Source organism: Antedon mediterranea, chromosome 3 (assembly GCF_964355755.1).
Source record: "Antedon mediterranea chromosome 3, ecAntMedi1.1, whole genome shotgun sequence".
Classification (NCBI taxonomy): Eukaryota; Metazoa; Echinodermata; class Crinoidea; order Comatulida; family Antedonidae; genus Antedon; species Antedon mediterranea.
The window spans coordinates 38,225,584-38,252,364 of record NC_092672.1 but is presented as its reverse complement, the minus strand read 5'-3'; the positions used below and the strand labels follow the sequence as shown (position 1 = coordinate 38,252,364).

Sequence of the window (26,781 nt, the reverse complement as noted above, 5' to 3'; positions counted from 1 at the left end):
AAGTCTACTTTTCTAATGAACAAAATGTACAGTATGTTTGTTTTAATGTCTTAGTAGTAGTTTAATGAAAAAATAATGGAAATACAGTTGTAATACTACAAATCAATATACATGGGGATTGCCAGGAAAGTCCCAATAATCTTGGAGGTGGAACACCTAATCGGTGACATGCTTTTTGGCTGTTTTGTCACTTCTTAGAACAATGAAACTATTTGTTTATTTGCTTAAACCACTGTGATGCCATTGTTCCATACGGAATTAATTGTATACCACAAGTAGACGGTTCAAGTAATGTTTACCACTGTACCACAGGTAGACAACTGGTTCTATAGAAGCAAATTATGTATATTCATGGTGGCTAGTTTGTTATTTACATCATTAAAACCAATTTCCTAACAACACATGGGTCAATGTTTTAATGTCACGCAGTAGTGGGTGCCTACGTGCAAGTTTCATTAGAATCAGAAAGTACTCCATGTTAGAATCCAACCCCGAGTGTCGTCTTTGACAAGCTCCTTTCTAGATGTCTGCCACAGTAAATGCTCAATGATGTATCACACTGTGTCTTGATGTGAAAAGTCAAAGATGTCTGCCACAGTGAACGCTCTGTGGATGTGATGTAACACACAGTGTCTTGATGTGACAAGTCACACATTTAACACTCACTTCCTTTCTTGGCTAATGGCAGTCATCAATTACCTGTCTAGTTTTTTTTTATACAGTACTTGTGATTTTTGTCTTCCTTTATAAATTAGTGCAGAATACAACATATAAGACACTATATTCGCCACAAAGAATGTTTTCGCTAAAACACTAAATATATTATTAGAAGGTATATGCCAAAGTTCCTAACACAAATCAATGAATACACCAAAAGGCCCTACCCATTATGAAAATGTTAAATATTTTCTATTTTAATAACTAAATAAAACAAATTGAACTACAAAACATTTGATATATCATAGATATAACAAGCAATTAACCTCAGTTGAAAGTGATAGTTCATAGAAATTGAAAGTAGATAGTGAAGTACACAAGGATATTTGGATAAGGAAGTGTATTCGTAATTTACAACCCTGGCTCGCCGTTCAGGATAAAGGAGTGGCCAAATGATTTTATTATGCAAAAAAAACCCAGATACAATACTGTATAACAGAGGTTCAAACCAGAAAACAAATAAAAGTGCAACTGGTCACAACGGAGGGGAAGAGAGGGTCACACAGGAGAGGAGGAGTCACATAGGAGAGAGGGTGGGGAGAGGTAATATGGGAGAGCGCGCGTGGGGGAAAGGTCACACAGGAGGAGGATGATTTTCCTGATTGTAGATTTTGAAATAACTTGTCTGGTGATTTTCAATTTTGAAAAACTTTCAACAACTCCTGTGCTTTTCTAGTGAATAAAAGATAACGAGATGTACAGCAAAGCTGATTGTAATTGGGATATCCCAGAGGAAGTTGTACAGCAAGTTCAACCGCAGAAAACGTAACTAATTAGTGATGACCTCTAGTTACTAAGTAAGCAACAAAGGAAGCATGAGGTGTAATTACGTTACATCACATTAATCTAGAAACAAAATGTATAAAAAAAAGTATATATACTTGATTACTTCATTAGTATGTGGTTCTTTGATTTCAGACACTCTTACTAAGCATATACTTTCCTGTGAAACAAACAAAGGGACACTTTGATGATACAATATGTCCCTATGTCCCCTTCATACTCTAATAAAGTACAATATTAGCAATTAAGTACACCCGATATTGGTAATCAAACTCATTTTATTGTTCAATAAATATATGGGAAAATAAAATAATAATTTCCACATGATATGATATTCAGGCATTAACATGCATTCTATATTCTCAGTAATATAATTTACAGGTATAAATGTGTCCTTTTATTGACATGCATTATGTATAACCATACACATTTCTTTATGGTATAAAACACACTAAAAAGTCTATTTTTGACAGAATTTAACAAAATCCTACGAACAATTCTTGCCAAAAATGATTGAAATAATGAATTATCAACATTGTTAGTGTTTATTTGGACACGTTTCTCAGTTTATCCTATTAAAAAAAGTATTATGGTTTGAGGCTCAAAGAACTGTCTTTGAGTAATTACTGTGGATGTCCAATTATAATATATAGATTAGGCAAAAATAATGAGTTTTGAGAACGCATTTAACCTTAAAGTACATCATTAACCATAAACACAATGGGACTGGCATGCATTGATTACTGTTGGAATAATGAATGTACTATATTTAACAAACCTTATAATAATAATACAGTATTAACAAATATTGGATTTCCAAGTATAGGAAAAATACTGAACTGGGATTCATTTGTATGTTAGCTTCTCTTTTTTACTAATTTAATATTTGGTCAAATATCTAAAATACACAACTATTTATATTAATATACTAATAATAATAATATATAGTAAAACCAAACAATGGCAGATCAAAGAATAAAAAAAAGGGGGCCCCTTGCATGCTAAGAAAAAAAATATTGGAAGAATTAAAATATATATTGGTTTTGCATCATCACAAACATTATGAAACTGTTATTACAAGTCTATTATATTTTTAGTATTAATGTAAAGTGTATCATTAACTAACTGTACTGTAGGTTGGCAAATATGAAAATATTTTACAGATAAAACTGTGAGCAGGTCACTTTAGCTGCCTGTAATCAAATCAATAATAATGACTATCGTATTAAAAGTACTGTATGTGTTTTGTATATAAAGCATTTGCACTAAAAACTGCTATTCTGCCCTCAAATTATACAAGATAAGTAGGCATTGAAAACCCACATTAAAACGGTTGAAGACTTTTGGGAAAATCCATTACCAATTGCACAAATCGTTAATACGCTAAAAAGGTATTAATATTAAACTATTTTTATAACAGATAATATATTATACAAAATAAAATACAACAAAAATCTGTTGTTTTGTAAATACAATGATATTGAATCACCTATTATGATACAGAATTGTTGTCAGTTTGTTCAAACAATAAACCACCATTTAGTATTGTTCTAATAGAAAAACAAAAAATCTCCTTTCTCTCAAATTAGCTTTTCTTTGATATTTACAATTTTAATAAAATGTCTTGGTCCTTTTTTATCAATCTATGACCTTAAGCAATGTCTTATTGAACTAAAAAAAAAAAAAAAAAAAAAAAAAGTGTGATTTGCCCAAATATGGTAGTGATGGCATCACCATTTTCATATACGGTATCGGGCATCGTCACATTTTGTTGTCATATAAAGTTATTAATATTCTTAATTCTGCCAACAAGATGCTGTGTTAATATCAATAATGTTCTACCAGACAGGTTGAGGGTGCAATAAGTTATCTAATCGTACTTATACTGTACATGAAAGCACCTAATGGAACGTTTTTTTCCACTATTGTTGGTAAATTTTCCGTTATACAATATATACATACTGGATATAGAGATTATAATCAATATTTGAATTACAAAATGAATAATAATGAGTTTACTTCAACTTTGTGTAAAAAGTCTAGATATACAGTCAACTCTTCCAATACCGGACCCTCTGAAAACCAGAAACTCTTCCAAAACCAGACTTCAAAAGATCCCTAATTCATTTTTATCATTAAAAATACATTCCAAATACCAGACCAGACATATTAGGCCAGCCCAAAAGTGTCCGGTATTGGGAGAGTTGACTGTACTAGATAAATGGTAAACATGTACTGACCTCTTACCCCTAAATCTAGCAGAGAGAAGTTGAGTTAAGTTAGACCTTCTGAATTAGTACATATTGAATACGTTATTATAGAAAAAATGAGCTTTCTATAATATTTTTTAAAAATTGTTAAACTAGTATGCCCGAATGTATCTAGAATACACTACCTTAGCCAAGGTTACTAATAAAGCACCAACCCTAAGACCCAGTGGGTCTAAATCACACTACCATAGCCTAGGTTTATTTAATGCAGATTAATAAGATGCACCAAACTGGGTTTAGGATACACCACCATTTCCCAGTCATTTCTGAACTTTATAAGCATTAAGTACCAAGTTGGCCTTGGTCACACCACCCAGAGAATTGACAACAACGTAAGCCCAGAAGACCCTAGGATACATTACCCAGGGAAATGACAACGTAAGCCTAGAAGGCCCTTAGATACACAACCAAAGGAAAGTTACAACAATGTAAGCCTAGAAGGCCCTAGGATACCCAGGTTTATGGCATCAAAGCACACATTAACAAGTGGAATATTGACAGGAGGCCTAAGATACACCACCCAAGGATATGACATCAAAACACACATTACAGACTCGTACAGGTTTGGTCAACTCATACTTAACGATTGGTACCATCTTAGATGAGCACTTGGAGCACAAGACACGACCACAATGACGACTGAAAAGAAACAAACACATGTTTTGTTAATTTTATCACTATTTTTTAAAGCGTTTCAGAGAGATTTTAGATAATTCCAAATAAGTTGTTACCAGTGATGTTTTCTTGTTTTTATTCCAAATTTGATAGAGCATTCTTGACATACTTCACTTTCAGACCATGTTGGTTCTTTTGACAACATATCTGAAAAAATAAAATAGCCAAATGTAGATTGAATTACTGAAACACGTCCTTATATTATATACAGTCATTAATGCTCAATTAACTATTAAATTTCCAAAGACAAAGCAATAGCATAAATTCATCTTGACAATTATGTTTGTACATACATACATACATACATACATACAGGGGCGGATCCTGACATACAGGGGCGGATCCTGACATACAGTAAACCATAATGTAATACAATTTTATCAACACAATTCTGAATAGCATTCATATTGTTATCTGTGTTCTGTTTTATACCTATACCCCCCTCTATGTAAAATGTCTGGATCTGCTACTGACTACAGACAATTTTCTCTGTAAGATCCTGCAATATTGTATGTAACAATGGAGATATAATGCTGAATAAATGCCAATTGAATTAAATCATACCATGACATGGAGTAATAATTATTACTCCATGATCATACCACTCAATGTTAACTCAACCATTAAGCTAAAGTGGTATGACACAAAAGGCTTATTATTTGGAGAATTTTTCTATTCTTAATTGTTGTTTTTACTAAACCTTTAGGCCTATATGGCAAGAAAAGAGAGCAGCATACAATAAGTATTTCATAATATTTTATCGTTTGCCATACAAAGAATATATCTCTCTTCACCCAACCATTAAGCTAAAGTGGTTTGATACAAAAAGCTTATTATTTGGAGAATTCATGTTCCATTTTTCTATTCTTAATTGTTGTTTTACTAAACCTTTAGGCCTATAGAAAAACTCCATCTCTCTTGACACAACCATTAAGCTAAAGTGGTATGATACATAAAGCTTATTATTTTTTCTATTCTTAATTGTTGTTTTACTTAACCTTTAGGCCTATAGAAAAACTCCATCTCTCTTCACCCAACCATTAAGCTAAAGTGGTATGATACATAAAGCTTATTATTTTTCTATTCTTAATTGTTGTTTTACTAAACCTTTAGGCCTATACGGCAAAAAAGAGCATGTACAGTAAGTATTTCATATTATAGTTTTCCATACAAATAATCTAATCATTTTGATTACGATCAATCGGGAAATTACCTCACAACAAATATATAAAAGTACCACAAACATTGACTAAAATGATGATACTTACCAAGCATTCTGAAAAGAAGTTGTTTAGTAGCTACAGGCATATTGAATATAGACTGGCCTTGTTTATTCAACGTTCCTAGACTGGCTCCAGACCTTACTATTGCTCTACATAAACCACTATTGCCGTTCTGGTAAGCTAGCATCAGCACTAAAATAATAAAATAAAGCAAACATTCATCCAGGTATTGCAGTGCTAGCAATATAGCATGTGTATTGTATGTATGTTTATTGTTTGTATTGTAAAATCCGGAATTCACTGTTATAGTTCATCGTTAGGCTACATATCCAATTTAATTGATGGGATCAACACAAACATAAGCAGTCTAGAAAAAAAAATATATCGCAGTATTGCCGTTTTGATAAGAAAGAATCAGTGCTAAGATAATGAAATAAAGCAAAATCAATCCAGGTATGGCATTGCTACAGTAGCAATATATATATACCAAATGCTACAGTAGCAATATATATATACCAAATGCTACAGTAGCAATATAATACCAAATGCTACAGTAGCAATATATATACCAAATGCTACAGTAGCAATATATATACCAAATGCTACAGTAGCAATATATATACCAAATGCTACAGTAGCAATATATATACCAAATGCTACAGTAGCAATATATATACCAAATGCTACAGTAGCAATATATATACCAAATGCTACAGTAGCAATATATATACCAAATGCTACAGTAGCAATATATATACCAAATGCTACAGTAGCAATATATATACCAAATGCTACAGTAGCAATATATACACCAAATGCTACAGTAGCAATATATACACCAAATGCTACAGTAGCAATATATATATACCAAATGCTACAGTAGCAATATATATATACCAAATGCTACAGTAGCAATATATATACCAAATGCTACAGTAGCAATATATATACCAAATGCTACAGTAGCAATATATACACCAAATGCTACAGTAGCAATATAATACCAAATGCTACAGTAGCAATATATATACCAAATGCTACAGTAGCAATATATATACCAAATGCTACAGTAGCAATATATATACCAAATGCTACAGTAGCAATATATATACCAAATGCTACAGTAGCAATATATATACCAAATGCTACAGTAGCAATATATATACCAAATGCTACAGTAGCAATATATATACCAAATGCTACAGTAGCAATATATATACCAAATGCTACAGTAGCAATATATATACCAAATGCTACAGTAGCAATATATACACCAAATGCTACAGTAGCAATATATACACCAAATGCTACAGTAGCAATATATATATACCAAATGCTACAGTAGCAATATATATATACCAAATGCTACAGTAGCAATATATATACCAAATGCTACAGTAGCAATATATATACCAAATGCTACAGTAGCAATATATACACCAAATGCTACAGTAGCAATATATATACCAAATGCTACAGTAGCAATATATACACCAAATGCTACAGTAGCAATATATATACCAAATGCTACAGTAGCAATATATATACCAAATGCTACAGTAGCAATATATATATACCAAATGCTACAGTAGCAATATATATACCAAATTCCACTGTTAACAACAACACTTATATAGCAGCGCCCATTTAAAAGCTCATAATCAGCGACGCTTCACATACTGTACTCTTTAACATTGGTTAAAATAAGAAGTCTTTAAATGTTTTTTAAACTGTTACTGTTTAACAACACAAACAAGCACACGCAGTCTAGATCCAATTGAGTTGAGGGGATTAACACAAACAAGCACACGCAGTCTAGATCCAATTGAGTTGAGGAGATTAACACAAACAAGCATACGCAGTCTAGAAAAATACTAAACACCAGTAGTTGAGGTACAGCCTACTTTCCCAATACCGGAATCTCTGGAAAATTCATACTAAAAATACATTCCAAATATCCAAGGGTGTCTGGTATCGGGAAAGTTGACTGTATAAACAATACCATGGCTATAACCAATCAAGTGCTGTTAAAAAGGCTGCTAATAGTATACTAACAAATGAATAAAAGAGCTTTACCTGTGTTGCCATCCACATTTTGTTTTTCTACTGGGTATGTTGGCATACATTCTTTGAATAAATCAAATATTGCTGCAGCACTTTCCCTACCATACTGCCCTAATATATGCATTGGCGTCTGTAATCTGGAGTGAGAAAAAAGAATCAATAACTCAATAGTACCTCTTACCTCTAAATGACAAAATTACACAACAAGCTCTCAATAATTTATAATATTAATATGGAAATTGAATAAAAAAAAATTGATAATGCTAAAAGGATTGCGCATTTCGTACCATTGGTGGAGAAGTATGTGTTAAAAATGACTATTTCATAAGGCTATTCAAAATTGAATAGATAATTTAAATACGATGATATTTCATTTGTTATGATATAGTTGTTGGAATGGACAGGTATTTAAATTGGAATCGTCTTGCTTATAAAAAATAATCTACACTAATACACCGTTTTTACTCAATAAAACATCAATGAATTCAATAAAAGTTTTGAGGCACTGAAAATAAACTTATAGAATATACACTGCACGAAGGAAACATGACCTACAATTGCGCATGAGAGAGTGCTGAAGGATCCAACATGTATTTACCTTAAAGGCCACTATGGCAAACACAGACATAGTTACATTCTCATGAATACAAATTTGGAGGAAAAAGTGCTATAGAAGAGAACGTTGACCCCTAAGGGTATGGGTCCAATATTTGAAATTATTTAGACGAAACAGAGGCATAAGGCACTCTCTGGCATAGTTACATTCTAATGAAATACAAATTTGGAGGAAAAAGTGGTATAGCAGAGAACGTTGACCCCCAAGGGCATGGGTCCAATATTTGAAATTATTTAGACGAAACAGAGGCATAAGGCACTCTCTGGCATAGTTACATTCTCATGAATACAAATTTGGATAAAAAAGTGCTACAGGAGAGAACGTTGACACCCAAGGGCATGGGTCCACTATTTGAAATTACTTAGACAAAACAGAGGCATAAGGCACTCTCTGGCATAGTTACATTCTCATGAATACAAATTTGGATAAAAAAGTGCTACAGGAGAGTCCATTGACCCCCCAAGGGCATGGGTCCACTATTTGTTTGGAATTTTTTTTTTATTTATTTGGAATTACTTAGAAGAAACAGAGGCATAAGGCATTCTCTAACATAGTTAAATTCTCATGAATACAAATTTGGATGAAATGCTCAGGAAATCAAGGGCATTGATCACTATATATATACATTTATTTACACAAACCAGAGCCAGAAGTCAATACAAGGCATAGCTACATCTATATATGAATACCAATTACTAGATTCAGATCACATTCTATTCTGAACACACTTTAAGTAAACTGCCTGTTAGAAAAAATACTGAAAAGCTTTATTTGTCTATTACCATGATATAAAATAATAAAAGAAATTCTTCTTGGCAAACATATACAGGTACTACCTGTAGTGCGATAAAAAACAGATATATAAATTTGAATAATTTATGCAATATTTTAATAAATGTATTTGAATTTGGTTAAAAATACCTTTTAATGATAAGTATGCTTGTTCATCCTCAATAATAGATTGTTTAAATTTAAACTTTCAAAGGAAACAATGCTTATGTACAATTTGTTTTCTTGAATTGATTCACTTGTAATTGTCTCATATTTAAGATGTTTAGGTATTACGCCATTAAAATGCAACTCTTGAATTGATTCACTTGTAATTGTCTCATATTTAAGATGTTTAGGTATTACGCCATTAAAATGCAACTCTTGAATTGATTCACTTGTAATTGTCTCATATTTAAGATGTTTAGGTATTACGCCATTAAAATGCAACTCTTGAATTGATTCACTTGTAATTGTCTCTTATTTAAGATGTTTAGGTATTACGCCATTAAAATGAAACTCTTGAATTGAATCACTTGTAATTGTCTCATATTTAAGATGTTTAGGTATTACGCCATTAAAATGCAACTCGCATTTATGTACTCTCAAAGGACTATATGGTAGTGTACTCAGGAAATCAATGGTTTTTTTTATTTTGATATCATAGGATGCACAGGAGAGACAGACACGTGTGTGGTCTTAAAATTACAGTTTCCAGGCTTGTCTTAGTGGTATTGAGGTACAAATGTTATACTCAGGTGACTATTCATACGCTTGACTCTATACATTGTCACATTTAAAATGTCTACACAAACTAGAAATCAGACAAAATCATGCACAAATCCTATGCTACTACCATACTCTCCTCAGCACTCCCCAAGCTTATATCAACTCAATTAGTTTGTTGTTTAAATTTTAAAGGTACTAACTTTTGACTTACTTTAAGTTAACAGCTTCAGCATTGATTGATGACTCAGTTAGAAGTACCCTGATGCAGTTTAAATTACCATGATAAACAGCAGTGTGAAGCGCTATAGGCAAAAAAAAATATTACATATTCAATAATGTATTATTTATGAATAACATAAACATAAGATAAAAATGGGCAAATAAAAAAGGATAAAATATCGGTTATCAAAAATATAGAAACAATATATAAACTATTTAAACTTTATTTGTGAGGGCACCTTAAATTGTCAGAATATGCAGTTTGGGTCACTCTCAGTAAACAAGGTTAAAAAAAAATTCTTTTTCTTTTAATTTCCTTTTTCTATATATTAGAATTTAACTTTGTTTACAAAAAGGGATAACCAAAAAGAACAAAAGCTAATAATTAAATGGCCTCACAAGTAGTTTCTATTATTTTTATGAAATAACAAAAAAAAAAAACAGTTTGTTTACCATTATTTCCATTAGCATCTAGAGCATCTACATTGATAGAGTTGTCAATGAGAACACTACAAAGACTAGGCTGATCCACCTCACACGCCATGTGCAGAGATGTTTGATTCTGACTGTTCAGGTCATTCACCTGTGCACCAGCTAACAACTGTAATGAAATTTGTCACAATCACTGTCACATTGAAATCATTGTCACATTGAAATCATTGTCACATTGAAATCATTGTCACATTTTCACATTAGTTACAAGCATTGTCTTCACAATCTACAACTCACCAAGTTACGGACAATAATTTCTGATCCTGCTTGTACTGCCAGGTGAAGCGGAGAAAAAGCAGAATGGTCTTGCAGTCGTGAATTCACATTTGCACGGATACTAATTAGAAACAATACGCTTTCTATGTCGGAATTTTGAACAGCTACATGCAAGAAATTCCTGCCCTTGTTATCAACCTAAAATAAAATGGTTGATATTTAGTAAACAATTAATTTAGGTTCTAGAGAAAGCTCTGAAATTTCTGGAAATAAGACAATTTGTGCAATTGCCGATTTTCAAAATGAATATTCTGACCTGTTCTGCAGCCCTTGGCTCTCTGTCCAATATAGCCTGTGCAGCTTTGTTATTCTTGTGCGTCATTGCAGCCGCAAAGGGGGTCAAACCGGATTTGTCTCGTAGCGTCAGGTCAAGCAAGGGGTGTGACATGAGAAGACCAATGATGATTGGATGCTGGTTTGTTATTGCGATATGAAGAGGTGTCTGGCCATCTGCATCCTGTTAAAAAATAACTTTTTTATTTCATATGCATCCACCAGGATGGCTAAACTATTTTGTAATTTATCATGTAATTCTCATTTGAGGCTTAGGGAGGGAGTTGAAAAAGTTACAACCCTGGCACTAGGTCAGGATTGAACATTGGGATTGGAAGGCAAGCCTGTTAACCTTCAAGCTACATGCAGCTCCACTACAAAAAAAAATCTTAAAACATTTTGTTGTTCGTGTATGCTCACAAAGCAACTTAATGCATTATTTACGAGGTAACTAGTGACTAACTAGTGACTCTATTTATACACTTTAACATATATTGATGATTTTTGTTTAGGGACTGAACATAAATGTATTAATATTACCTTGGCATTGACATCAACCTGAAATTCTACAAGACATTGAACCACCTCTTCCAGACCCCATTGACAAGCTTGGTGTAGAGGTCCTTGTGCATCCATACAGATATCAGAGCCTTCACCATTTGGACCTGGTCTACGTGGACTATTTACATCACATTGACTGTGAAACAAGAATACAAAACATTGTAACAAAAAATAAACATCTTCTTAAGCTCTGTCTACACTATCAAACTTTTTGTGACAAAATAACGTGATGTGCCTATATATGGATATGACGATGTCATATCACGACCATATTTAGGCATATTACTACTATATTTGGGCACATCACATTTTGTTGTCACATCAAGTTTGATAGTGCAGACAAAGCTTTACAGTGGTGGTTCTGCTGTGAAAACTACAATTCTTGTAATCTTTTATTTTGGGTGAGTTTATAAAAACCGCTGCTACCATGTAAAGGGATATATTTTTAATAATTGCACAGGATGGATGTGTCACCTTCTAATAAGAAAGCATGCAACAGCTTCATTGTTTTCATCTATAGCTCTGTGTAGCAATGTCTGTTGACAGTCTTCAGGCCCTTTACCCCAGCTTGTGGTGTCACATCCATGCCGAACCTGCAACAAAAAGCATTTAAACAATATTATTTTTTAATACTTCCGGCCTTTAAAACATTCCAAACAGAATAAATTTTGTCTTTCTGCACAAGATGTATATATTATTTTAGCTTTTTTTTATTAATATTGAAGAAGATGTCATTGTTTTTATTTAAATGAGAAAGATATTTATTTTGAATTGTACCAAAGTTGAGGCGACATCTTCTTGCCCAGTCTCAAGTGCCATCCATAGGGGTGGATTACCGTCATCATCTGGGGTATTCATGTTTGCTCCTCTCACACACAAAGCATCAACTACAACTGGTAAGTGTCTTCTGATGGCTAATTGTAGAGGAGTTTCACCAGCTTTTGTTCTGAAATGGAATATATAAGCAGCATTGTTAAGTTAACACAGCTAACAAGTAGGAAAGTTATACTGCATACTGAGCATGCTCAAAATGACTGTTAGACTCAATAGCTGTGTAGTCACATGGTGGGTCGATAAACGGTCTGCCTTATATTCATTATTTTGCCAGTTCACACCATACATTTCCAAAACCTGATACTTGACTATACAGCTAACAAGTGGAAAAGTTATTCTGCAAAATGACTGTTAGACTCAATAGCTGTGTAGTCGGGAAAAGGAAACATGCAAGGTAATTTACCTGATGTCAAGTTTGGCTTGATGCTCCAAAAGGAAGAGGGCGCTCTTTGTATCCTGCTGTAAAATAGCAGTGTGTAGAAGAGTTGTACCCTCAGATGTCATGTGATTGATATTAGCACCACCGCCCAATAGCTGAGCAGCAAATGTGTGTAAGCCAGTCCATAGGGCTAATCCTAACACTGTTTGCTCATTGCTGTCGTAAATATTGAAATCTGGGATTATTAACAAACCATCTTGCGAATCCAATGCACTTGCTAAAAAAATAATAAAAATATTAATATTAATAATAATTATATAGTACATTTTTCAATACGCAACAATATTTTGTATGTTTAAAACTAAATTATTCTGTTACTGCCATTAAAAATAGAGTTAATTTATGTGGTTCTTCATAATATCAATGGTTATTATTTTCAAATATTAAATAATATTTTTCAAGAGATACATGGTTGCCATTTTGTGGGCTCCTTCACATCGCATATTTGAATCTGTTTAAAATTATCTCTATGATTTTAATACAATTTTGTTATATTTATGGTTACATAATTTTGTTTCAAATCTGTATATATATATATATAAACTTTATTTCTTCACGAGACTGATGTACATACAACTCGTTCAATCAACATTGATTGTTTTTACACAAGTTTGTGATATTACAAAATAGTCAAACACCATATAAATACGAAAAAAGAAAGAAAAAAAACTGAAAAGAAAGGGAATGAATGAACAGTTACAAAATCTAAAATAAAAAATGTTTACTTACCTCTGTGTTCCAAAAACACACTAACAACGTCAGCATGTTGATGTGTAATAGCCATGTGTAGAGGTGTCTGTTTAGATGCGGTCATGAGATCCTCTCGATCTGCTTCAATGCTTAGGTCCTCGAGTCTTGACGATACATCCTGAAGTGTTTGTGTGTTTGGGTTTGCACCTTTCTTTAGCAGTAATGCTACCAGGTTGGCTAGGCCTTGCTTAGATGCAATATGTAATGGTACTTCACCCTATATAATACAATTAAAAACATTTATTCGAATTGAAGACAGTAGTATGAATTTTAAACCTCTGTCTACACTATCAAACTAGTTTGACAAACAAATTAATATGTGCCCAAATATGGTAGTGATATGACATTATTGTGTCCATATTTTTGTTACATAAAGTTTGATAGTGTAGACAGAGCTTTAGTGAAACTAACAAATGGTGTTTATTGGTAGCTTTCCATTCATCTACTTCTAGTAATATCCTGATAATTATAATTTTATTTATTTCTTTATTTTTTAAGTGTTTATACCTGATTATTGGCTATACTAGAGGAGGCACCATGTGTGGCAAGAAACAAGCAAGCTGTTTCATTCTTAGCTTGAGCAGCAAGATGTAACAAGGAATTACCTGTAAGGAAAGAAATAAATTAGTGTTACATAATCCAGTAACAGGAGACGCCTTCAGGACAAGTGTTACACCAGAAACAGGTGTTTCCCCATAATAAGGGTGTCTTGAATATGGGTTGGCCATATAATATTTCCCCTCATTCATTTCACATTTTAAGTGCTGGGGTGTGTCCCTGAATAGAGCTGCTTCACATTTAGGTATTATACTCCAACTGCATATTGTAAGTAATCCCCAACCCAGTTGCTGGTAAAGGCCATAAAGTATAGTTGATTTGTTTTGGCAGTGGAAACAGAAGCTTAGTAGCTTTGTTTACCTGTGCTGGAGTTAACAGCATTGATTTGTTTGGCAGTGGAAACAGAAGCTTAGTAGCTTTGTTTACTTGTATTAGGGCTTACAGTATTAATTTGTTTGACAGTGGAAACAGAAGCTTAGTAGTTTAGTTTACCTGTACTGGGGTTAACAGCATTGATTTGTTTGGCAGTGGAAACAGAAGCTTAGTACTTTAGTTTACCTGTACTGGGGTTAACAGCATTGATTTGTTTGGCAGTGGAAACAGAAGCTTAGTACTTTAGTTTACCTGTACTTGGGTTAACAGCATCAGGACTACATCCTCTTGTAATAAGTTTATCTGCAAAACTGTCTGCACCATATTCATCTGATGAATCAAAGGCCAACCATAATGGAGTCTCTCCTTGTACATTTCTAAGATCTAAATTTAGTCTGTACAAAATAACAATAAATTAATTAATTCAAAACAATCAATCAATTTAATCAATCAATCAATTTAAACAATCAATCAATAAATTTAATATCAAATAGCCAATCACCAATCAATCAGCTAATCCATTCAATCAATTACCAACTAATTAATAAATGAATCGAACAATACATCAACCACTCAATTAATTGATCCATCATGCTATTCATTAGTACATAATTACTTACTGCCTATTTGATAGTAATAAGTTAAAAACATCTTTGTTCTTTGATGAAATACTTCGATGAATTGCTGAGCTGCAAAAATAATAAAAAGGGTAGGTTAAAAAAAGGTCAGTTTTGTATGTAAATTAATATGCAGTATTTAACACTTAAAGATGACAGAATATTTTAATTTGAAAGCATTAAGGTAGAGAGATGAGCAGCTAGAGTTCATGGTTGCATGATTCACGACTGTTTAAACATTAATAGAAATGTGAGTGAGTGACTTAGTGAGTAATAAGTCCATACTATAATAAGCTCACACACCACACTATGACATATTGTACAATAAAATGTTACTTTTCATCGGAAAATAGTGAATAATCTTTTAGATTTATCACTCTGAAATGAACTTGTCTATTTTAAAGTAAAATGATCAACCTTTAAATATTTGAGTGCACGTATAGATAAAATGTATGTCAGGTACATGCACAACATGACTTGTACACTATATAATTAAGACATAGTAAAATGTACTACTTTTTTAATCTTGTTAATACTGTGTGAATACACTATAGCTGTTAAGTCACTGGTTTTGTTAAAACTCAGTAAAAATTGCATTTTTTCTAAAAGCCTGGCGATTAAGAAAATTAAATATTTATGATTTTAGTCATTTTTAAGGTAATACATCAAATATGTAAACCAAAATGCTGGTTCTCATTGGACTTTAAAATCCTAGAATCAGTTCTAATGTTGTTCGCATAAATTATCTTTGGCACAAGCATTTAGCCTGCAGCTTAAAATTAGGTACATGACATAGATTACATGCTTAATTATGGAAAGTTACCTTACACTGAATTAAGTGTGTTAAAAAGGACCCCACCTGAGGGAGATGAGAAGAAGGTGCTTAACTGTTTTTTAACCACGGAATCTACAGTACTTTGCATAATGCCCTCAATTTTCTTAGCCAGGGGCTCACTTGATGGATTGAAATTAAAATTGGCTTACTTATAAAACCATTGCAAAAATGTGACTTAATTTCTTCTTTGAATCTTTTCAAGTATCTATTACAAGATAAGCCCATTTATGTTTTAAGACTGTATGCTACACTTTTCTGTGTGTATTTATAGAATTATGTATGTTTTAATTTTGTTGTATATTTGTTATGTATGTTTTTACTTTACTGTAATAACTTTTAAACTTGTAACTGGACCATTAGAAAAGCAGTACTACAGTACGTCACTGAAAATGCAGTCAAAAGAAATAATGAATAAATACAGAGCCTAACCATATGAGTGTGCAATGATTGATAACTTTGCATTATATATTCTTTAGTCATGCATAGAACAATATATATAATATAAACATACTGTAGGTGTATGGAGGTCATGTTACCCAAGATTCAAAGTACATCAACTTACTTTCCCAGTTTATCTTGTAGATTAACTTGACATCCTTTTTCTAGCAGTAGTGAAGCAATGTTCAACATACCAGTCATAACCTCAGTACTGGTGATATTAGGATTGTACGACGATACGATATGTAGCGCCGTCTCAAGTTCTTGTTGACTTACTATGTTTAGTTTAGCATTGTTTTGAATGAGAAAGCTTGCTGAGAATTCATCTCCTAATCAACAAGAAAAAGATTGAAATACTGTATTAAAATGTTTAATTTTTTATACAGTGAATTAATAATAAATATAATAAATAATAATTATTAATTATAATTAATAATATATTTTATATGATCACATATTACAGCAAAAACCTCAAAAAGTAAAAAAAAAAAATATTTAGCATGTAAAAAAAGTACCTAATTTAGCAGAAGTACTGTAAGTACAAAGCATGGCCTTGAACGTACATTTTTTATTCTATAAAAATAGACCCAAGTTTTATGCTCTTACCTCTTAACAATGCTTTGTGCAGTAAACAATGGCCTTTGTTATCCATTCTGTTGACATTCACCTTATGTTTTATGAGTTCAATTGCAATACTTTCTTGTTTACTAGATAATGCCAGGTCTAGCGGCAGATCACCTTTGTCATCTAATTCATCAAGTTTATCAGGTAACTATAAAAATTAATGATATTCAAATAGTAAATGTAACAGTCTATAATAATTGCATTAATAAGTATCTACTTATTTCTAAATGAAGTATCCAATTCTATACTTAATTAATGTTTAAAGGACAACCATCTTTAAATAGATTATAGATCAAGTAGTAGGCAAATGATGTAATATATTTCTGGTGCATTAAACCTGTAATATACTGATCATGACTATAATACTATAATAGAGTACAGATTTAGTTTAATGACATGCCATTAGTTCATTTATTAATAAATTAAAAAAACCTTTTAAATTTATGCTCTTATAACATTTATAAAATATGTTTCTATGTATATTATGATCTGATATACCATAAAGATGCTGTATGCTTAGTTAGTATGTGTACATTAACATGTTAGAAAGATTATGATGAACTTAAATATAAAAGTTGGCAAAAAATAACTCCATCCTTTTAATAAATCATCAAAAACAAATGCAAATTGTAACGGTTATTAGATAAATAACTTGAATAAGTTATAAATATGAAATAAATAGTGTAGATACTTATGCCATTGTGTTTATAATACATTAATATGTATTAATTGTTATATAGGATAACATTCTCGTGCGTTATTTTTCACCGTTCAATGGACTGACTTGTAAATAGTTTACCAAAGCATCAAACTCCATGAGGTATAAGAACACGACGTCTTCCCTGCGATGTCTGATGGCTGTATGTAGAGGGTACGTCGTCTTTGCCTTGAACATCTTGTATAAAAGGGGTGCAGTCATGCTCACAAAGTCTTCACTCGTGAAATCATTCTACAATGTAGTAAAATTATGTTATTTTTACTATTATTTATTGTCATTTATATATTTTAATTAATTAAATTTTTTAAATGTAAATGAAGGCAAATGTGGTTTTAACATCGAAATCAATCATCTTATGTATATAAAATGTAAACTATATTAATTAATGGGACCTACTTTTATCACTGTATCATATAAAAATGAGAGAAAAACCAAAAAAACGTTTAAAAAAAATATAAATGTACATAATTATATATATTATTATATTTATAACAGAGTATCATAATAAAAGTGGGACAAACCCACACTTGACAAAAAAAAATGTTTACTATTAAATTATCATTAATTTGTATATACTCTAAAAAAATAATCTAATTACTATTACTGTAGGGGCCTTGAAAAACATTAATATGGTGAACAAACAAGTTTCTGTTTATAATGTTGTACGGATATTGTCATTCATCCAGGTAGTATAAATAATTATATTATCATTATGGAGACATAATTCTAATAATAGTTTTAATTTCAACCATTTTTACAATGACATTATAAAAAGTGGGTCATATAAACTACAAGATTAAAGAAATTAAACTATCATCAATGTTAAAAAAAAAATTATTGTTGTGTTAAGAAGTTATTATATAGATGACTGAATATCATTAATATAAGTAATTCTGCATCAAGTAATTCATAGGTTCTTTGAAAACTAATGTACTTCAATTTTTATTTGTTAACAATTTTTTTTTCAATGCTCAACATTTTTTCAATTTCTTGTACTGTAATTGTAGAACCAACTACAGTATTTGTTTTTAATTGTCTCTTTTGGGTTGACCAACTATAGCATACTGGAGGTGTGACCAACTATAGCATACTGGAGGTGTGACCAACTATAGCATACTGGAGGTGTGACCAACTATAGCATACTGGAGGTGTGACCAACTATAGCATACTGGAGGTGTGACCAACTATAGCATACTGGAGGTGTGACCAACTATAGCATACTGGAGGTGTGACCACCCTATAGCATACTGGAGGTGTGACCACCCTATAGCATACTGGAGGTGTGACCAACTATAGCATACTGGAGGTGTGACCAACTATAGCATACTGGAGGTGTGACCACCCTATAGCATACTGGAGGTGTGACCAACTATAGCATACTGGAGGTGTGACCAACTATAGCATACTGGAGGTGTGACCAACTATAGCATACTGGAGGTGTGACCAACTATAGCATACTGGAGGTGTGACCACCCTATAGCATACTGGAGGTGTGACCAACTATAGCATACTGGAGGTGTGACCAACTATAGCATACTGGAGGTGTGACCAACTATAGCATACTGGAGGTGTGACCAACTATAGCATACTGGAGGTGTGACCAACTATAGCATACTGGAGGTGTGACCAACTATAGCATACTGGAGGTGTGACCAACTATAGCATACTGGAGGTGTGACCAACTATAGCATACTGGAGGTGTGACCAACTATAGCATACTGGAGGTGTGACCAACTATAGCATACTGGAGGTGTGACCACCCTATAGCATACTGGAGGTGTGACCAACTATAGCATACTGGAGGTGTGACCAACTATAGCATACTGGAGATGTGACCAACTATAGCATACTGGAGGTGTGACCAACTATAGCATACTGGAGGTGTGACCAACTATAGCATACTGGAGGTGTGACCACCCTATAGCATACTGGAGGTGTGACCAACTATAGCATACTGGAGGTGTGACCACCCTATAGCATACTGGAGGTGTGACCAACTATAGCATACTGGAGGTGTGACCAACTATAGCATACTGGAGGTGTGACCAACTATAGCATACTGGAGGTGTGACCAACTATAGCATACTGGAGGTGTGACCAACTATAGCATACTGGAGGTGTGACCAACTATAGCATACTGGAGGTGTGACCAACTATAGCATACTGGAGGTGTGACCAACTATAGCATACTGGAGGTGTGACCAACTATAGCATACTGGAGGTGTTTTGCCTTGCCTTTTAATTGTCTCTTTTTGGGTTGACCAACTATAGCATACTGGAGGTGTTTTGCCTTGCCTTTTATGTATTTATTTTATTCCACCTTATTTATAGAGGGTGACCCTAAACAGCGTATGCTGACAATCAAGGAGCCTTCTTGATGATTTAAATAAGGCAAAAGCATACAGTACTACTCACCCAATGGCTAGATATCAGCTCTGAGCAATAATTTTTTAAAGATGACGCACCGATTTGTTCTGCCGTTTGATAGAATCTAATACAATTACGAACGGTAACTGACGACATTAGTGCTTTTTCACATCTACAAATAAAAAAACTGTAATTTTAGTTAAAAAGTTGTTTGAATTTATAATACATTTAGATCTAAATTGAGAGGAAAGCGTAAACAAAATCTAAAATGTGAAGATGCTAACAATATGTTATACTTTTATACCTCTACCACGGAGGTTTACATTTTGAATTCATTACATTTTTGATCATTTTCTACCTTCCTGGACTGGTAATTAAAAGCCAAGAGAACTAGGGTTTGGCAATTGAAGCTTTAAAGTCAAGTAAATTAGCTATGTGTAAATGAATACTCATACCTATCTCTTAAAACATCAAGTTCAAATGTACTGGCTGCACTCATCAGTTGCAGGATAAAGCTGTCATCTGGCTGCAACTCAACTTGGTCTGTGTAAACCCATTTAAGTAGAGTCATTGCAACATCATACGGAATACCTGTCATGAACCAATTGCAACAGTTAACAATAGTAATGTCGGTCATTGTTATCATGTTATTTTTATATCTGACCTACTATACCATATTGGATGTATAGCTTTTGTTTGTAGCCTAACTCTTTCTGGAACAGTCAACTCTTCCATTTTTCCGGACTCTTTGAGACAACCAGAAAACCAAGTTACTTTATACAGCAGACATGGAAAATAGATCTATATTTATTTGTCTAATATAATGATACCTGCAAACATGATAAACTGATGTTTATAAAATATCATAGTAGTGTAGCTTTAGGGGCCTAGTTAAGAAATATATAATTCCTTGTTTATAGATCACAGCCTAATCCCATTTAATGAAACATTTTGCAGCGACTGAAGCAAATATTTTTACGCGGCATTACCAAATAATTACAAAAAAACTTTGTAAATGGCAAATATAATCATAAGCCTATTATTCTCATATTACTCTGACTTTCAATTTAAATTCAACCTTTTTTTAAATCGTTGATTACATTGAAATATAACGAGCTGCAGTGTTTCTGGAGTCCACTCCCCGTGGTAAGGCCTCACAGTGTTTCTGGAGTCCACTCCCCGTGGCAATGCCTCACAGTGTTTCTGGAGTCCACTCCCCGTGGTAAGGCCTCACAGTGTTTCTGGAGTCCACTCCCCGTGGCAAGGCCTCACAGTGTTTCTGGAGTCCATCCCCTGTGGCAAGGCCTCACAGTGTTTCTGGAGTCCACTCCCCGTGGCAAGGCCTCACTGTGTTTCTGGAGTCCACTCCCCGTGGCAAGGCCTCACTGTGTTTCTGGAGTCCACTCCCCGTGGTAAGGCCTCACGGTGTTTCTGGAGTCCACTCCCCGTGGCAAGGCCTCACGGTGTTTCTGGAGTCCACTCCCCGTGGTAAGGCCTCACAGTGTTTCTGGAGTCCACTCCCCGTGGCAAGGCCTCACAGTGTTTCTGGAGTCCACTCCCCGTGGCAAGGCCTCACGGTGTTTCTGGAGTCCACTCCCCGTGGCAAGGCCTCACAGTGTTTCTGGAGTCCACTCCCCGTGGCAAGGCCTCACAGTGTTTCTGGAGTCCACTCCCCGTGGTAAGGCCTCACAGTGTTTCTGGAGTCCACTCCCCGTGGTAAGGCCTCACTGTTAAAAACACAATTTCCAAACCACATAAGGAATAGTATTGTATATTGAAATTTTATAAGTTCTGGGAACAAAGTTTTTTCTGGATGCGCTCTGAATCTCTGATTGAAACCTTACCAGTTTTATAAAGGCAATACAGAATACTGTAGATTCAACTGGTTCAAAAGGCAATAGCTACAAAAAGCACATAAACAATATATTTTGACGATGACTTTTTACAATTTGCTATTATTTTCAATTTGTACTGTCATTTAAATTATATTTATGAACTGAATAAATAAAAAATCTATAATTCACCAGTAAAATCTAAAGATTGCACATCAGCCAAGTTGGCCACGCCCCAATTATTGCTTCTTGCTCCAAGCACAAACCGATGAGCTTTCACCTCCTTGCCGTCTACTGCAATGGTTAAGTCACTAAAATGAGAAGAAATGATTTAAGTGAGACAATGCTGTAGCACCAGTCAGTGGTTTGTGAAGGAAAATTTAAATGTAGTCTATATTGTAAGATGTACAATATACTATGCAGAACCATTCTATAGTCATAGTTACCACTAGGTAGGCTTACTTCATCAACGCTTCTATGAATGGATGACTACTGTAGTTGGGAGCAGGAATGCTAGTAGACCAAACCCAGTACCGTTTGTGTGTGGGAAATTACCTCATACATTTATATTTAGTCAATAAAAAATTGGAATACACATTTGAATTAATAATAGGTCATCATCATTAGAAATGAGTTAAATTGATGCCAGGATCGGACAGAAAATATGTAAGAGACACTTTCAGTTGTCACTCAACATTTAAAAGCCGTTTAATTGGTTCTTTAAGCAAGTTCACAGGTATTTATCAGCTATCATCTGCTATACAATTGACTAGGATTAACATTTAAGCTGTTTAAAGTGTATGAATTAATCTAACTATCATTGCATTAAGACCTTTATGCTTTACAGTGACTAAATGTTGTCATGTGACCTTGAATTATTAACTGAAGTTCAGGGAAATAAGTGGATACTAACGTATTAGAAATTACATTCATAAAAGTATGAGTATTGCATGTGATCCAACATAATACAGTGAGTAAGTATATCGTTTATTAATTAGCACAGAAAGGTATGTATTGGAACTTATGTAGTACACTCAACATTAGTCACAGGGAAAAATGATTTGGCCTAAACAGTACATTATGAAACCACTTATCTACTGTACATCCACATTACAGGTTTTAAGAAAAGTATATAAAAGAAAACTAGTAGAAAAGTATACAAAACGTCAATGATTGTACAGTAAATCCAAATCGCAGATGCAAAGAAGAGAAACCTTGATGATTGTTTGTACATCCAAATCACAGATGCAAAGAAGAGAAACCTCGATTATTGTACAGTACATCCAAATCACAGATGCAAAGAAGAGAAGTATGGCAATCCGGATAAATTTTTATCAACTTTTATGTGTAATTGTTAAAGCTAACATTATAGAAATAATAAGATGAATGATATGAGTACTAAGATGATTAATTCAGTATGACATACATCTTAATATTTGATTGATTACTTTTTTGATTAAACATCCATTTAAGGTTTTAGGTGTCTAGACGACAGTAAAATACAGGATAATTGTAAACTTTAATAATTACTTTTTTATCATCGTTTTACCAAATGGACTTTACTTTTACTTAAATGAAAGTGCTTCTATGTCAGTACAGGAAGCTGTGAGTAGCAATTACATTAATGAATATTGCATTGACCACTTAAGTTTTAATACAATATTTTACAATGTTTAATTTATGATTTTTTCTTAATAGACACGTACTATAGCTTAGATAAAACCTGTGAATTGGTGAAAATGTATCAAAAATAGAATTATAATGAAAAGAAGGAATGGAAGAAAAGAGCAAATAACATTTTTTCCATTTTTTAATTTACTTAAAATCCAAGTTACTTTTCAATTATTTGACTGAAAAATGATGTTTTTACCTATAAAGATCTTTATCAAAAAGATCAGCTACCGTGCGCAACAGTCTGGAAATAAAGTTGTCTTCATCGGGTCCAGAAGCACCGGCGGTGGCGATGTTGTATTTTTTCTCAACTTCGACCAATCGTTGTTGAAGTTTCACATATTCCTGTCGTAACAGATCCAAGTGTTTCTTCAGTTTTTCAGCTTCTGTAGTTATGTAAAATAATTTTATTTGAAACGTATACTTTACGAGTAGGGCCTAGGCTAGAGTAGGGCCTAGGCTAGAGTAGGGCCTAGGCTAGAGTAGGGCCTAGGCTAGAGTAGGGCCTAGGCTAGAGTAGGGCCTAGGCTAGAGTAGGGCCTAGGCTAGAGTAGGGCCTAGGCTAGAGTAGGGCCTTGGTTAGAGTAGGGCCTAGGCTAGAGTAGGGCCTAGGCTAGTAGTAGAGATACATTTATCAAGAAGACTGCTGGAATTAATTATAAATTATACTTTAGCAAGTTGAGAACTCTGGAATAAAAAATGCTAGAAGCGTAAACCCCACACACACATTTTAAATATTAAAAAAAATATATATACTTAAGTATTTTAGTTATACTTAGGCCTAAAATAATAATTTTATTAGCTTATTACTATAATAGCCTTAGTTTTTAGGAGGCCTAGGCCTATATAGCCTAGCTAGGCCTAGAATAGTAGACAGGGATTCCGTAGACAGCTGGAAAAACATTACCTTAAACTTAAATAAAGTAAAACAAATGCTGTTCATAATTTTAAAATAACTTCAGAATATCTAAAATATATTGTGCGCTAGATCCATTAGCTAAGATCGAGGCCAAGCTAATTAGAATCTCACCGAGGCAAACGACCTAGGCTAGGCCGTACTGACTCAGATATCGCAAGTTACGTCTCCGCCGCTTTGCATCAGAGTAAGGCTGGAAACTCGAAGCGGGGCCTAGCCTAGCTTAATTTGTTCATTTACGTAAGCAACGAGTAGCAATATACGGATATATTGTTCATAAATTTATTTTGCAACATGATATTACACAAATGCAAATATAATACACAGAAAATAAATTAATTTATTAACTTTCGATTGATCACGCCCTACCTTCTGCCATCTTGGATTTCCCGACGCCACCTATAGGTAGTTGGAAGAAGTTAAGAACATCGTTTTCAAAACGGTTTGCCAGTAGTTTTAACTACTATAATGGATGTACAAACAAACCTATTTAAAAATAGGTTCGTTTGTACATATCCATTATATAAATCGTCATTCTCTCGTATTCGAGAGCGAGCTTCTTTCCAGCTTTCAAAATGTAGCATTGTAGCTTTGTCCCTATAATTTTAGGTATTTTAATGTAAAATTATTAATATGCTAATATTGAAAAGCAGTGCAGTGTTTTCTTATATAGCGTCACTGCAAGTTGGAGGCCGCAGCTGCTAACTAAATGAAGAAATTAATTTTTTTGTTTAATTGGCCATTTTTTAAAACATATCTACTACAACGCTAATATAGGTAATGGTAATATAAAATCCAGAACATCATTTCAATCTCCCTTATGTGAGCAGCGACAATGCGAAGCAATCTTTCTATTGTAAAATTAATCAAAGATGGCACTGCTGTGACTATATCTATTCTAAGACGACGCGTCTGTCTATAATAGTAGCTCACACCATGCAATCAGTAAATTGCCTAATGTCGGCACTTCAGTCAGGAAACAGACAAGCCCTCGGGCGGCGAGAGAACTTCACGCGCACACGTGACGCAATTTAGCGTAAAAGATGGATTAAAGGTCACTTGTGAATAGACTCACTCACATTATAATCTAACAGGTTGAAAGACAACAATTTGTTTCGACATTTTAATAATGAAAATGGGGCACACGATGCAGTATATTGCGCACTTAATGGGGCACATGCTGAATTATATTGCGCGCTTAATGGGGCACATGCTGCAGTATATTGCGCGCTTAATAGGGGCACATGCTGCAGTATATTGCGCGCTTAATGGCGCACATGCTGCAGCATTGCACGCTTAATGGGGCACATGCTGGATTATATTGTGCGCTTAATGGGGCACATGCTGCAGTATATTGCGCGCTTAATGGGGGCACATGCTGCAGTATATTGCGCGCTTAATGGCGCACATGCTGCAGTAGTATATTGCGCGGTTAATGGGTACAGTCTAAGAAAACGGCAATATTGTGAGTACGCCAATTTGATTTATACTATGTACAAGAATATTCACACGCCTTTTCATCAGATATCTCTATTATGCGACAAAGGTGGGCTTGGAAGAAAGAGAACAATAATAAGTGAATAAATATTTAACCTTCAGATCACGTTATTATAATTTGACTACGGATGACAGACCTTCGGTACCATTGACTTTGTACTTTGTACACTGAATTGTTCCAAATAGGCCTATGCAATTTCCGTGGGCGAATTCATTATTCTCTTTCAGAAAAAGAACAAATACTGCGTTTCAAAATTCCATCTAATTTGTTTTATATTAAGGCATATTTTGTCCTTAAAAAAACTAACATCACGCGATCGAACGTCAACTTTGAGCCTTTTCACTTGTGACGAAATCAACGTACATAAAAACTTTCATTATTTTATTCTGCTTCATGTAAAAGGCTTGTTCCTACCTAACCATCAGGAGCACAGACGTACGACGACGCAAGGAACGGATCACATGAATTCTCGATTTTTGATTGGTTACTGTCGTTTCCGCGCGCGTATAATATCAATCCTTGTGTACGTAGCTAGCGTCTCGCCGGCAGTAGTAGGGAACCAAGCTTATCAAATTCCACACAAACAATCTTTAGATAAAATTAGCATATGAATTTATTGAAATGAAGAAATAAGAGAAAATACAAA

The 26,781-nt window shown here is 33.8% G+C and overlaps 1 protein-coding gene across 1 annotated transcript; it reads right to left on the bottom strand.

Moving 5' to 3' along the window:
• Positions 1–101: 101 nt before the first annotated feature.
• On the bottom strand, positions 102–25,016 carry LOC140045518 (rabankyrin-5-like). The gene is made up of 24 exons (XM_072090457.1): positions 25,007–25,016; positions 23,921–24,107; positions 22,243–22,361; positions 20,674–20,809; positions 20,267–20,390; positions 17,933–18,082; positions 17,116–17,281; positions 16,634–16,838; positions 15,240–15,308; positions 14,872–15,014; positions 14,197–14,294; positions 13,669–13,906; positions 12,904–13,156; positions 12,444–12,612; positions 12,141–12,259; positions 11,646–11,802; positions 11,089–11,289; positions 10,794–10,970; positions 10,518–10,665; positions 10,057–10,147; positions 7,745–7,869; positions 5,714–5,860; positions 4,502–4,592; positions 102–4,409 (listed from the first exon to the last, which is right to left on the bottom strand). Exons 1-24 carry the CDS (start codon positions 25,014–25,016, stop codon positions 4,277–4,279), a joined length of 3,456 nt encoding a protein of 1,151 aa, XP_071946558.1. The 3' UTR covers positions 102–4,276.
• Positions 25,017–26,781: the final 1,765 nt, after the last annotated feature.

Coding starts and splice junctions, on each gene's coding strand:
- LOC140045518 (XM_072090457.1), bottom strand. Junction 17,282..17,932: donor TCATGGAGTTTGATGCTTTG/GTAAACTATTTA, acceptor TAATTTTTATAG/TTACCTGATAAACTTGATGA. Junction 15,309..16,633: donor CTACAAGATAAACTGGGAAA/GTAAGTTGATGT, acceptor TTATTTTTGCAG/CTCAGCAATTCATCGAAGTA.